Raw genomic sequence first — 14,775 nt, 5'->3', positions numbered from 1 at the left:
CTGCCTCCCAAGTGCTGGGATTAAAGGCATGCACCACCATGCCTGGCAGTATTTTATTTATTATTTTTATTTTATATGTATGAATGTATATAAGTGCACCTGTGTCATGCAATGCTGCGGAGGTTAGAAGAGGGCTTTTGATTCCCCTGGAACTGGAGTTAACAATGGTTCATAGCCACCATGTGGGTGCTGAGAATTGAACCTGGGTCCTCTGCTAGAGCAGTCAGTGCTCTTAACCGCTGTGCCATCTCTCCAGCCTCTAGATTTGGTTTTTATGTACTACTTTCTGCTAGCAGGTAAAGATGTGGTGCTAACACTAGTATTATTTTAGTTGAGCTGAGAAACTGCATGTTTATGTTTCTTAGACAGCTGACTGATGTGACCTTCTAACCCAGCTCTGATAGCTACCAATTTTGTTCAGTAGTACATTTTTAAAGTCTCATATATCAAATCTAAAACAGAACTATGATGTGCTGTTTGTCCTTTGAAGACTTAAGTTGTGATATGGCAGAGCCCTTCTTGTTGTCACTGTCCTGCACCCTTATGTAGTGAGTTTGTCAAAAGCCACCCCTGAATTGATGGCAGAAATCATATCTTCAAAGGGATTGATTTGTTTGATCTCATGTAGCAAAGGAGAAACGTGCATGCGTGCGTGAGAGAGAGAGAGAGAGAGAGAGAGAGAGAGAGAGTGTGTGTGTGTGTGTGTGTGTAGAAAGCAGTTTTATTGAGTAGCCTTCAACAGGATAGTGGGCTGGGCAATAACAATAGTATTAATGCCAAAGCCAGGCATGGTGCAAACACCTTTTAATCCCAGCATTCAGGAGGCAGAGACAGGCAGATCTCTGTGAGCTCAAGGCTGACCTGGTCTATATAATGTATTCCAAGCCAGTCAGGGCTATATAATATGACCTTGTCTCCAAACAGAACAACAGCAAACCAAAGAGTACTAATGCCCACTGGACAAAGAATCTTTGAAAAAAATTTTCAGTCTTCTAAAAGGTAGAAGCAGGGCTGGAGAGATGGCTCAAAGGTTAAGCACTGGCTGTTCTTACAGAAGACCTGGGTTTGAATTCCGTCACCCACAAGGTGGCTAACAGCCATCTGTAACTCCAGTTCCAGGGGCTCCAATGCTCTCATCTGTCCTCCATGGGCATAGCACAGCATAGGTGCACTTGCACACATGCAGGCATAGCACTCAGACCCATAAAATAAAAATAAGTAAAATTTTAAAAAATAGCTTAGTAGGCCCATGAAAAGCTGTTTTTAAATCTATTTTTATATAGAAGAATTGTATCTTGGTAGTCTTGTTCCAGCTCTGTTAAATGTTTTCTTACACCTTTGACTAAATAGAAATTCTGAAACACTTGGATATTTTCTGACCACCGATAGCCCTTTCGTGGAGTTTGTTTCAGTCATCAATACATACATCTTAAAGTTTCACCAAAATAATGGGGCTACAAGCCCAGCTTGGTGGTACATGCATTTAAACCTAGCACTTGGGAGGCAGAAGCAGTTGGGTCACTGTGAAGATGGAGGTCAGCCTGGGATGGTCTATATTAGTAAGTTCCAGGCAAGCTGGTGCTACATAGTGAGACTTTGTCTCAAAAAACTGAAAGGGTGGGCTGGGCGTGGTGGTGCATGCCTTTAATCCCAGCACTCCAGAGGCAGGCAGATCTCTGTGCATTCAAGGCCAGCTTGCTCTACATAGTGAGTTCCAGGACAGCTGGGGCTACAGGGAGACCCTGTCTCAAAAAGACGCCCCCCCCCCCAAGAAAAAAAACCTGAAAGGGTGCCAGGCATGGTGACACACACCTTTAATCCCAGCACTTGGGAGGCAAAGGCAAGTAGATTTCTGTCAGTTCAAGGCCAGCCTGGTCTACATAGTGAGTTCCAGGCCAGTTGGGGCTGCAGAGAGACCCTGTCTCAAAAAGACCAAAAAAAAAAAAAAACAGAAAAGGTTGGGCTGGGGGGGCTCAGCAGTTAAGAATTTGTACTGCTCTTCCAAAGGATTAGAGTTCAGTTCCTAGAACCCATATCAGGCTGCTCACAACCACCTGTAACTCCAGGTCTGGGAGACCTGACACTGTCTTTTGGCCTGTGCAGGCACTACAATCAGGTGCACAAACCCATCCTCAGACACACTCATATGCACATAATTTATTTTTAATTTTAATCTTTTTATTAAAAAGTATTACCATAAGTAATTTTAAGCTATAAATGATATTTAAAGTAAATTTGTAAAAGCCTGAGAACTTGTTGGACATGGTGGCGCACACCTTTAATCCCAGCACTCAGGAGGCAGAGGCAGGCAGATCTCTGAGTTCAGTGTTAGCCTGGTCTACATGAGTTCCAGGCCAGCTGAGGCTACAGAGAGATCCTGTCTCAAAAATACCAAAAATAAAATAAAATAATAAATAAATAAATAAAAATAAAAGTTACTGGGCTAGAGCGATGGCCCAGTGGTTGAGAATACTGACTGTTCTTGCAGAAGACGCTGGTTCTAATTCCAGCACCCACATGGCAGCTAACAACTGTCTGTAACTCCAGTTCCAGGGATCCAACAGCCTCTTCTGTCTTCCATGGGCATTGCACGACATGGGTGCACTTACCTACATGCAGGCAGTACACACATACACATAAAATAAAAATAATAAATTCCAAAAAAAATTTTTAAAGCCTGAGGATCAAATTGCTTTGCTTCCTGAGTCATCCCCCCCTACTCCTTCTGAAAGCAGTGACGTTGGCCATTTTATATTTTTAAGTATGCCGCATACTTGCACTCTGTAAAGTACCCAGTTTCTCTTCGAGATTCCAATATCAAAGTATGAAAATGGTAAATGAGTTAATACAATGTATACTTGTGAAATAGTTAATACTCTATATCCATGAGATCCATGTTGTTCTGGGTTTAAGTGCAGATGTCAGTGAAAAGAATGTTGTAGCAAAAATGGATTAAGACAAGAACAGAATGTAACATTGAAATATTGGGGAATTCTTAGGGGTTTTATTTAAAAAATAATGCTTTTTATATTCATGATCCCCAAATATATTCTTTACAATGCCTGAAAAAATTAATTTTGTCTGTCACACTACAGTGATTTGGAATCTGATATTCATTGTAATAGAAATGTCTTTGCTTGTGTTTTGATACTTGGTAAGTAGGTTTTTCTGTTCCTGCAGCCTACAAAAGTAGCCCTCGCATATATTAGCCTCCAAATACCTTTTTTAAATGGATAAAATAGGTATTATTTTAAGGATAATTGACGCCTTTCATTAAGTGATATTGTATACCCTTTAAATGGTTTTTCCCCTTCATAGACGGGATTCTCCAAGGAAAAATCAGATTGTTTTTGACAACAGGTCCTATGATTCATTACACAGGTATCCTGCTGTGACTTTGTGATTTGAGACTTTTAAATAACATGTCCAGGATAGGGCTGAGCTTTTTCTACCTGGATTGGTAATCACCACAAGAGAGAGATTTAGGAGGATTGAAGCTTTCTATTTTAGTTGTAGTTAGAACACTTAAACAAAAGTGAACCTCTACTATCACTTGATAATTGATTTCATATAAATATGATGAACATCAGAAATGCTCAGATGAAATATCCAAGTTCACTTTTATTGTCTAGGGTGTTGGTAGCATTAATATTTTCCTGCAAAGGGTATTCTCTGCATATTTGTGAGACAAAAGCTTTTTTTAAAAAAAAAAAATGCTGGTTTTTGCTGGACCACAGGAAAATAATACAGCCATAGTTGTAGGTGGTCTTTGAGTATAATCTGTTTCTTAGATGCAGTAAGTTGACTATCTTTAACAACCAGATACTTAACATCCTGAGTAGATTCCTAGGATGAGGTTTGGGAGTGGGACTCAGTGGTAGATCATGTTCTTAGCACATTTAAGGCTCTGGATTCAATCTCCAGCATCACCCTCCCTGTAATTAAAAATAAAGTTAGCAATTTTTTTTTTTTTTTTGCCAATGCTTTCCAGCAATTTGTAAAATCAATTTGGTAGAATAGGAAGCTAAGTACTGCGATAGTTATTTTACGTAAATAATAAAGACCTATGATAAGTAGCTGCTAAATAGTCATGTTTTGTTATCAGTTATGTTGAAAACCCATAGTTAAAATACTGAAATGAAGTGAGGCATGGCAGGTAGTGCATACCTATAATCCCAGCATTTAGGAGACCGAGGCAAGACTGTGAGTTAAGGGCATCCTGGACTATATCCCAGGACTACATCCTGGACTTCAGCATAAGACTTTATCTCAAATAAATGAATAAATAAGTGAACAAACAACTGAAGTATGCTAATGGTATTTTAAATAGATTAACATTGTATGCATCAGGTCTACTGAAAACATTAAGTAGTGTATAGGGAAAGTGTCATTGGCAAAGTAGGTGTTCTGTAATCAGACTCTGATCAAATTCTTATTTACTAAGTTGCTTGCACACCATTGATGATCAAAATATTTGACAAGTTTATTTTGTCAGTTTATTTTCCATAAAATGTTTATATGACCATAGTGAAATACTTTGCCCAACATTTTTTGAAATGAGCTAATTGTTTGAACAAAAGATTTATTAAGAAAATCTGCTAGAACATAGGGAGAACAGCAGTATATAACAATGAATTCTTCTCAATTATCTTACTAGTTCTATACTTAGTATCCCCAGCATAATGTTGTTGAAGAATCTGTTTTTTTTCTTAATTAAAAAGAAAGTGGTGATTATTTCTTTCCTTCAGTATGAAAAGTTCCCCCCTTGAGTTAATTCTCATGGTGGTGGTGGTGGTGATGGATTGCATGTTAGCATGAGTTACATTTAAGTTGCATGTTTGCACAATTGTTTATTAAATGACACATAATTTTATAATGTATTATCCTGTTAAGTAGCAGATTGTATCTATTTGTGTGAATTTCAGAAATATTCAATATATACCCTAGAAAATGGCTAATTTGACCTCTTGAAAATGAAAGAAAAGCAGAGTAATTCACAATTCAATTCTGAAAAGCAGAAATCTATAGCCTGGGTATATGAAATGCACAGTGTGCCAAGCCCTAAGAATATTTACTGCACCTGACTACATAGAACACCACTGCTTATTGTATTTTGTGAATCTTAGATCTAAGTGACTTTAGAATTAAGTAGGCTCCTCAGCAAAGAAGGTGTGTCCTCACAAGAGGAAGGGAAGTATTTCATAAAATCTTTCAGTACTTATTGAATGAAGTTTTCTGAAAATTATTTCATAAGCAGTTACCTAATAAAGTAAAAGTGGTTGGCTTGTTCTTGCTTCATGATAAGCTTTTGAAGCGGTAATGTTTTGATATTAAAGCAAATTAACTCAGTATTTCATCTTCATGAACAATGCCTTTGGGTTTGAAGGTATTATATGCTATCTTACATGAATTATGAAACTACAATGTTGAACAAGTAATACATGTTGGGCCTTGATTCAGATTTCTAACACTGGTACTCTGCAAAATTAAAATGTGGTTTGACTAATGGTTTCAAGTTAATGATTTATAAAGTCATGTACTATTATAAATCAGAAAATAAAGGAGAAACCAATTAAAACTTGAGGTTTTCCAGGGGATTTTCTTTTATTTCCAGAATTGGAGAGGGAACCATGACTGATGTATTTGGCACTGGAACTTCCATTTAAAATATGCCTAATCCCTAAGTCTTATTTTGCCATGTAAAAAAAAATTAGTAAAAGCTAGACTTTTGAAAGTGCAATAATAATCTACAGTTTCTGACATTTTGATTGTTTTTGTTTTGTTAGGATTTTTCCTTTTTTTTTTCTTTTTCTTTTCCTTTTTCAAAACAAAATAAACTTGTGGAAAGCAATTAACCTGAAATACATCATTCAAATGATGACTCCATAAAAACTTCATAGGGAGATCCACAGAACTAATTGGATATGAATATGCTTCTAACCTCATTATTTTTCGACATTTTGTTTTAATGTTTAAAATGGAATCAAATACATGAAGGAATTAGGCTTACTAAATTATTTTCTTCCTACAAACTGAGGCATAGAACTTGTAAACTGCTACATAGTAGAATAAAATGTTCAAGACAGTAGATTTTTCCTTTGTAAAGTTGGGTGTTTAATAGATAATGTAAATTTTCAAAGCATCAAACAAGATTGTGTTACTTTGGACCTTGGAAGTTTCAGCTGACCTTCCATCATGCTCATGATCAGTGTGCCACGTGCTACCTAGTCCTGTCTCTTGCCCGGATGATGCTGTCTTCTACTCTTTTCTTAAGGGGTCTCACCATGTTGTCACCTTTTCTTCTTTCTTTATAGATGACTGAAAACGAAGAAAGTAAAAAATGTTTGCTGCTGCCTGTTCTAATCAGTCCTATAATTTTAACAATTAACTTTTTAACAAAATGTGTTTAAGAAATGTATTTAAATCTGGTGTTGGGTTCGCAGATGTACAGTTACTTATGAACTCATTAAGTATTGTAAATATCATTTACCTGTTCTGGAAATTTTGTTTGTACAGACCGAAATCTACGCCCTCGTCACAACCCAGTGCCAATGGAGTCCAGACAGAAGGACTCGACTATGACAGACTGAAGCAGGTGGGAACTCAGTGTAATGTCCTTTGTTTCTGCTTAACAAAAAGCAAACCTTGCACACATATATCCCATATGGATCACAAGTGCCTTTAAAAAGATTATACAGTTAAGAATATTTCATAGAAATTAAATGCTGTCTCAATTCATCCCATACTGGTCATCTCAGATCCTCATTTCCGGTTCAGTGAGTTCCCTTCAGTTTCAACATCAGTGAAGGAATGTAGCTCAGTGGTATAGTGCAGCGCTTACAGGTTATAACAGTGAACTCTACCTTTTTGTTTACCATGCTGACAAAAACAGACCCAACAAGTCTGATTTTGGAAAGAATGTGAGGAAATGAACATTCTCACAAACTTGGGCTTTTTAAGAAGCGACTTGAGAAAACAAATCTCAGACTTTTGATTCCAATTTTACTTCAAGGAATTTATAAAAAAGATTGTTGCAGAATATCATAGAACTCTACAAAAGATAGTAAGTTTAAGCGTTCTGAAGTCATTAGGAAGCCATAATTTAGAATATTTAGCAGTGTTGTGAGCACTTGCCCATGGTAGGCAAAACACAGGTAATGAATTTTTGTGCATTTCAGACATACTAATCATATTTTGGCCCCTCCCCTATCTACATTCCCCCATAACTCCCCCATCAGATTTCAAGCATTCTGTCACATATGTTAGGCCTATCAAGTCAAGTTTGTGTCTTCAGATGTCCCTTGTTTTAAGTTCATCCACTGGAGTCTGGTCAGCCTACCTAGTGTCACTCCCTTAAAGAAGACCAACTTTCCCTCACCCAGCATTGATCAGCTGTCAGTACTCCTCGGCTTAGGTTGGGACTTCTGGCCCATTTCCCTACTTCTATGCTGGGTTTTTGTCTGTTTTGAGTTTTCATGGGTCTTATGCATGCTGTCACCATTGCTATAGGTTCATATGAGCAAATTCCTAGGTGCCTAGAAAACTCTTGTTTCCTTGTGGTCATCTACCACCCCTGGCTCTTACAATCATTCTGCCCCCACTTCCACAGTGGTCCCCGAGCCCTGAGTAATGGAGTTTTAATATAGGAACCCTGTCCAAGGACACACACTCTGTAGTCTCTTATTCTCTATATTTTGGCCAGTTGTGGCTTTCTGTGTTCATTGCCCTCTGTTGAATGAGGCAGTTTGGCTGGTGAGAGTTGAGAGATGCTTTAGTATTCTTTCACTTAAAAACACTTGAAAATAGAGCACTTGCACAGGTTTCACATACAATAAATTTGTGGTTCCCTAAAGTAATGGAGCAGATACGAGGACAGATTTGAAAACCTAATCTGAGTACGGATATCTGCTGGTCTCTCTAACTTCCCAGCCTCAGGTCCCTCATTGGTAAAATGAAGGACTTAAACAAATTGGTAGTCATCAGCTTCACTTGACTGTACGTGAAAAGCTTTTCCTTAAATGAAATTTAAAAGACTATTTAAAATTTTCCCGAGATATACAATGTAAACCTCACATAAGAGTAATCCTTGCAAAGATTGCTGTTGTTTTTCATCTATGAAAATTGTGCCTCTTCACCATTGCACTTTTGACTTTGAACCACAGTTCTTGGTGGAGGACCCAGAGCATCAGTTAAATAGAAATACAATATTCAGGGCTGGAGAGATGGCTCAGAGGTTAAGAACACTGGTCGTTCTTGCAGAAGACCCCGGTTCGAATCCCAGCACCCACATGGCAGCAACAGCTGTCTGTAACTCCAGTCCCAAGGGCTCCAACAGCCTCTTCTGTTCTCCACAGACATTGCACGACACGGGTGCACTTACCTACATGCAGGCAATACATACATACACATAAAATAAAAATAATAAAATTTAAAAAAAATAGAAATACAATATTCATATATATTTGAATTTTTTCTGGTAGCCACATTAAAAAATGAACAGGTAATAAAATAAATAAAACCAACTCAATATATATTCAGTGTTGAAGTTCTACTGAATGATTTCATGTTACTTTCTTACTAAGTCTTTGATATCTGGGACCTGGAATGTGTTTTACAATCACAGCCTGTCTCATTTCAGCCTAGCTTCATTTTAGGAGCTCAGCAGCTGTTTGTGGCTGGTGCCCACTCTGTTAGGTGCTGTACATCCAGCACCATGTAACATTCATCTCTGCTCTTAGGACAGCTCTTTCAGGTCTTTCCAAAGGAATCCTAAATTACTTGACATGTGACTTAGCAGCTATGGTGACTCCTAAGAAATTGCCATACTTTAAACTAGGTGACAGGATCTGCCAGGACCTGACTGTCCAGTGATATCTTCTTCCTTGAAACGTCTCTATGTGTTACCTCACAGACAGCTGCCAGAGGACTAAGTTAAAGGCTAAAGAATTACCTTTTCTAGAGGCTGCTGAATTATCCTCTTACTGGATGACAGGCCTAGCTGTTTTAGTTTTAGGCATTCCATTTCATATCTTACTAGGCCAGAATAAACAAAGATTAGAAAGTGAGGAATATTTAAACAAAACTTACCAAGGCCAGTCTTCTAAGAAATAGAATTGGGACTCTAGAATCAAAAACTGGGGCGGGGAACCCCATAAGGATATAGCTCAGATTGGTAAAATGCTCTCCTTATAAGCATAACGACCTGAGTTCGATTCCCACATCCCTTGGCAAAAAGCCAGACACGTCAGTGGGCAGTCTCCCTCAGCTTACTGGCCAGATAGCCTAGCCTCTTTGGTGAGTTCCAGGGCAGTGAGAGGCCCTGTCATACACACACATGCACGCACGCACGCACATATGAACTGCATCTATGGAATGACACTCAGGACTGTCCTTTGGTTTCCACATGTGTACACACAAACACACACACACACACACAAAAACACAAACACACACACACACAAAAAAGAATTGTTTATACATTTCATAACATTCTTAAACTTTTATATGAACAGATTTTTTTAGATGCTGTCTTACTTGTTGATGTTTTCTGGTGTTTTTCTCTAATACTTTAGGACATTTTAGATGAAATGAGAAAAGAACTAGCAAAGCTGAAGGAAGAGCTTATTGATGGTAAGTAGTTGGGCATGTCTGTTCCCTTTAGACTATTGTCTGGAAGTGACTCTTCACACCTCTCTTCCATAGTGACCCTGTGGCCTAGGCTATTCGAGAGGTATTGTCCTCATAAGATAGGAACTATTTGTGAAAATGCAGAAAGGAAAATTTCTAAGTATCAAATGTAGAATTTGACGGGAAACCGGACAGGCACATTTTTCTGTAGATACCTCTACTGTTATATCTAACTGAATATCCGTTGTTTGAGAACCCACAGAACCAGTGTTCTTGTTTTGTGTGTACAGAGTGAAAAGAAGTAGCTATAAACACATAATTAGTATCTTTGTGATACTAAAACAAAGATCTGTACAATGAAAGATTTAAGTTCTGCATCTTTTTATGACAGAGTTTGAACACAATCCTTAACAGTCCTCACCAGTTTGTCATTCATCTACATCACTTTATTGTTGTATTTACTTTGAATATTTTTTCTTTCCTATCAGCAATCAGGCAGGAACTGAGCAAATCAAATACTGCATAGAGAATCAAACTACAGAGAAATAGGACTTGAATCTGGAGAAAAACAAAAATTCCTACAAAGAACTGTTAACAATCTCCTACGATTTTTAAGCTGTAAGAAGAAAATGGATATAGTCAGGAGGGAAAAACTTGACAACCTCTCAGACATCGTGACTCTGGCAGTCAGCTCTTCCCTCCCCGTGTGCTGCTTTTTTCTGACCTTTACCACAGATGGAAGAATTGTGTTTGAGTTCCCGTAGCAGTACTAAACCTGTCAGGCAAGATCACCGTACATTGAAATATTTTCATGTCTAGATAAAACCGCACATTTCCACAATCCATTGCTAAAATAAAGAAGAGAAAGGCTTACAAAGGTTTTTTCAGAGGGTGCTGATGAAGAATTTAGCAAGTTCTGTTGTATTGTAAATGTTGCTCTCAGGTCTGTCTTCCTATCATATTTGAATATTCCGTGAACAGTTAGGTTAAGATCAGAAGATGTGGAACAAATGTAATGTATCTGCTTTCAAAGGGTGAATTTATAAGAAAGTGTCCGAAAACAATTGGTCCCACTTGAGGAATTGTAGAATGATAGGAAGTCTTTCAAGTTAGCCTTCATGCAATTTTGTAGTTTAAAACATAAAATTCATCCAGAATTTAAAGATTTAGATGCCTTCCTAAATTGTTACAATGCTTTACCAAATCTATGACTTCTATATAACAAAAACCAGTGGTCAAATGTAAAACATATTATAGATTTACTGTAGGTTTTCAACCTTTTTTAGATTTATGCATGTGGCATTTTTATAATGTAATTACAATCACCATGAAGTTAGCTTTTTTACTTACAGACAGTAATGCATGTCCTGCTAATATGTAGTGGCCTTGTTAAGGCCTAGTCCCAGGGAAAATACTTTGTAGAATATAGGGAAGGGAGGAAGGGAAGGAATAATTTTTTATTTAAAGTTAATTTCTGCACTATCTTTTTTCTCAATTACCTGCATGAATAATAATGAGAAATATTTTGTGACTTTAATTGGTAAATGTTAACAGAACCAAGTGCTTAATCTTTGACATCATGTCTTCAGCAATTTGTATTTTAACCAGTATTCCAATGGTCTGAAGCATGATTCTGAGCTTCACATGAATTACATCTTCCTGTGGAACTCAAAAAGTTTGATCACTGAATTTGGCAGTTATTATTACTAGGTCCCCCACAGTGCTGCTGGTGTTCAGGTACATGTTCCTGACTACGAAGCCACTTTTGAACTTGGTTGTGTTAAAACACAAGAAATAATAATGATGGTGGCAATTAGGGTCACAGAACTCACCAGATAAAGGGAAGCAAGCAAGGAGTTCTGCGGTTTCCTTTTACTAAATAGAGGTTTAGGTGGTGGGGAAAAATCAGATACTGTTACACCCTGCATAGGTGAGTATGGCTGGGTGTGTGTGGGTGTGTGTGTGTGTGTGTGTGTGTGTATGCGTGTATGCGCATTTGATGTGTGTATGTAATCCACTCTTTTTGCTTTGTAAGACTAAAATAAGGGAGAAATCCTATATGTTATAATGTTAGTTTTTTGGAAAATTTAGAAACTCAGACTTCTCCAAGCTCCCCATCATGGTTTATGCTTGAGTTATGTGCCATATTTGCTTTGGAATCTTTGATTATCAAAACTTTCACTAAAATTTTGAAGAAATAATCTGCTTTCACCTGCTTTCTAGATTTCCTACATCTTAGTTCTAAAACAAAGCTTGTTGATAGCATAGTTTTCAAAATGCTATGGATTTGCAGTCATTACCAGCAGAAGTTTGAATGAGAGTTTTTGTTGTTGTTGGTTTGTTTGTTTTTTTTGGGGGGGGGTCTCCTTGTTAACAGTTTCTAAAGTTCATTTTTAGGTGAAACTGTGATGGGTTGAGCTGTCATAGTTCAAGGACTCAGCTCTGTTTTGCCCATTACTCATTGTCATACAATAATAGTAACGGCATTAAAGATGCCACAAGCTTATAAATTATTCTCTAAAAGAACTAGGAGGTATTTTCATCTTATCAGTGTACTTTTATTATGCAGCTACTTTGACAACATTTTTGTTTCTGTCCCCTACAAATCTGGTCAGAAATCTCTTTTGATTTTGTTGGCTAAGTTAAATAGTCTACAGTATGTAGAGTACTGGGTATAAGTGGTCCAAAGTCAGATAAGACTAAAATAAAATGCTAAATCTTAAACTGGTTTATGCACTAAACGTTTTGTGCCTTGGTCTAATATTAACACATCTGTAAAATGACAAAACGAACCAGTGTTGATTCATGCTACATTTTCCATCATTTTGCATTATCCCGGACTGATAAATGTGTTCCTTCCTAGAGGCTTGATTGAATTACTCTACACATCACTGTCATACATGACAGTCTTGTCTGTGTTAGAGATTTCAATAATTAAAGTGGGAAGCAGAAGCTTAAGTTATTTTCCTTCTCAAAACTGTTCCTTGGAACCATATTATTATGATGGGTTTTTTTTCTGCTCTTATGTGTTGAATGTCTTCAGCTGAGTACAGTTTAGGGATCCTTTCCAATTCCAGGAAGTTACTGCTCGCCTCAACACTGTGATCTGACCTGCGACAAATGTGTACCATACATTCTGTAAATGGCTAGCAAGTCAATAGCAAACAAACTGAATGTACAAATCTTAGTGCTGGTGCTGAAATCTCTTCAGAAGAGTCGTCATGATTTCAAGTTTGTTTAAAAATTTATAAGTATAAAGTGTCAAAGCTGAAGATGAAACACTGGTGAATGTCAAATCCTCATGCTTTAGGTGTGTTTCCTTTTTAGGTTTCTCAGCTCTCTGCTGTTTTTACCATAACTGTTTCATTTAAATTTCCTACACGCTAACTTCATTTGTGCGATTGAAATAAAATTGCAGTATATTTGTGTTTCTTGTCTGTGACACTTAGATAATCTTCCAAAATAATGTGTTAATTCTAAACTAAGTCATATTGGGTGTTAAAAGAAAAAAAAAAATTACTAAAGCCCAAGGCTTCACTATTTACAGTTTACACAACATGTCACTGTTCCTTTAAGACTTCATGAAAGTCAGGAATGTTAAATAACACATGCAAAGGAAATACATAAAGCGGTAACTCTCTGTCTACCTTTTGTTTTGAAATACCTGTTGTATGTCCCTGTGTCCTGTGTTCTCTCAGCACAGCTTGACACGGTGTCTTGTAGTCAAGATGGTAAGAAACATTTTGCTGGTTTTGTTCCATAGCATGATCATGACACTTCAGCTCATCTACACAAAGTTTTTCTTTATATAATTTGAAAAGTAAAGGATATTGCCAAGTAATTGACTTTAAATGTAAAATCTATATCACCTACAGTGTATATACATTTCTTTAAATTGGCTCTGAGTATATAAACCCCAGTGCTTTCAACAATTACAAAGTATCGATTTTGAGTTCCATTTAGAAAGTCTAATGTCCTCATTAGAAATATAACAATCTCATATTTTTTGCCTCTTACCAGACCCCATCATCTCCCCGCCCCTTTCCATCTTCTCCACAACTGTGGATTCCATGTTCCTGGCATTAATTTGCATTTGCAGCCATTATGTAGCCCACTGTTAGGAACATATCAGCTGGTTTTTCTCTGTCCCAACTCAGGCTCCTGCTCTATCTACAAATTAAAGTCACTTCTCATTCTAAATGAATTAAGCAACAGGCACAAACCTTTTCAGTTTGCCTGGCTAAGACTTGACTCATCTTTTCAGTGCCACTGTGAAGAACTGGTGTTTTTATGAAACAGAGTCTTAGATGTGAGCTGCAGGACCGCTTGCATTCCTTCATGTAGCCATCAGAGTTGTGTAAGCTCTTTACCCTGGTCTTTAATCCTGTGGACCCATATGCAGTGAGTGGCACATAGCTATAATCCAGCATTTAGGAGACTGAGGCAGGATGGTTATGAGTCTGAGGCCAGCCTGGGCTACCTAGAGAGACTTTGTCTCAAAAAACAATAAGATCCTGTGGGTTATAAGCATAAAAATTACATCATATAAAGCAAACTGTCTAAAGAAGCCCTAGAAGTCCCTGTCCCCTTAGCACACTATAAGAAAACCCATTTTCCTGAAGACGTTTATTGTAACATTCACTTCTAAACTCCAAACCTGTTCTTGGTAGTGCCATTTTTGTTTTTAATACAAACTGAATTAGTATCTGCATCTCCCCAAAGCTCTGAGAAACAGAAGGCTCTTAAGATTGTACTGAAGTTCCTTGGGGTGGTGGTTTTTGCGGGGGGGAGGGGGGCTCTTGGTTGTTTATTGTATGATTGCCACATGTTAAAATCAACACAAAGAGATTTTCCACTAAATTCAATTCTTCAGACAGATTTTTTTTTTCAAATGTCCTCATAGTACAAAGTGAAAGTATATAGATTGAATGAATGGAAAAATATATCTCCACCCTATGTCCATCTCCTTTTTATGCAAACGTCCTTACATGAATTCCAGACTAAGGAGGTAGGAGGCTTAGATCAATCATTTACTGACTAAACAGTACCTAAGAACCACAGAATGCAATAATGAAACATTTATTAATAAGACACTAAAAGCTATAAAAACCCCCTTTCCACACTCTGCTGCGCTGACCACCACACTGC

The 14,775-nt window shown here is 37.5% G+C and overlaps 1 protein-coding gene across 5 annotated transcripts in view; it reads left to right on the top strand.

Moving 5' to 3' along the window:
* The window catches only part of Enah (ENAH actin regulator), a 134,708-nt gene extending 121,653 nt beyond the window's left edge, over positions 1 to 13,055 (top strand). For 2 of the 5 annotated variants that reach the window (XM_008823724.3, XM_008823723.3), the window contains 3 exons: positions 6,517 to 6,595; positions 9,573 to 9,630; positions 10,116 to 13,055. In XM_008823724.3, coding sequence (XP_008821946.1) covers positions 6,517 to 6,595; positions 9,573 to 9,630; positions 10,116 to 10,153 — 175 coding nt within the window. In that variant the 3' untranslated portion in view covers positions 10,154 to 13,055. Of the gene's footprint in view, positions 1 to 3,318; positions 3,382 to 6,516; positions 6,596 to 9,572; positions 9,631 to 10,115 lie in introns of all 5 variants that reach the window. The other 3 variants (XM_008823736.3, XM_008823731.3, XM_029558996.1) reach the window with 2 other exon arrangements.
* The last annotated feature ends 1,720 nt before the right edge of the window (positions 13,056 to 14,775 follow it).

Source organism: Nannospalax galili, unplaced genomic scaffold (assembly GCF_000622305.1).
Source record: "Nannospalax galili isolate Female #2095 unplaced genomic scaffold, S.galili_v1.0 scaffold368, whole genome shotgun sequence".
In the NCBI taxonomy this organism is placed as follows: domain Eukaryota; kingdom Metazoa; phylum Chordata; class Mammalia; order Rodentia; family Spalacidae; genus Nannospalax; species Nannospalax galili.
The sequence above is the reverse complement of the archived record's forward strand: the minus strand, read 5'-3'. Positions and strand labels throughout refer to the sequence as shown.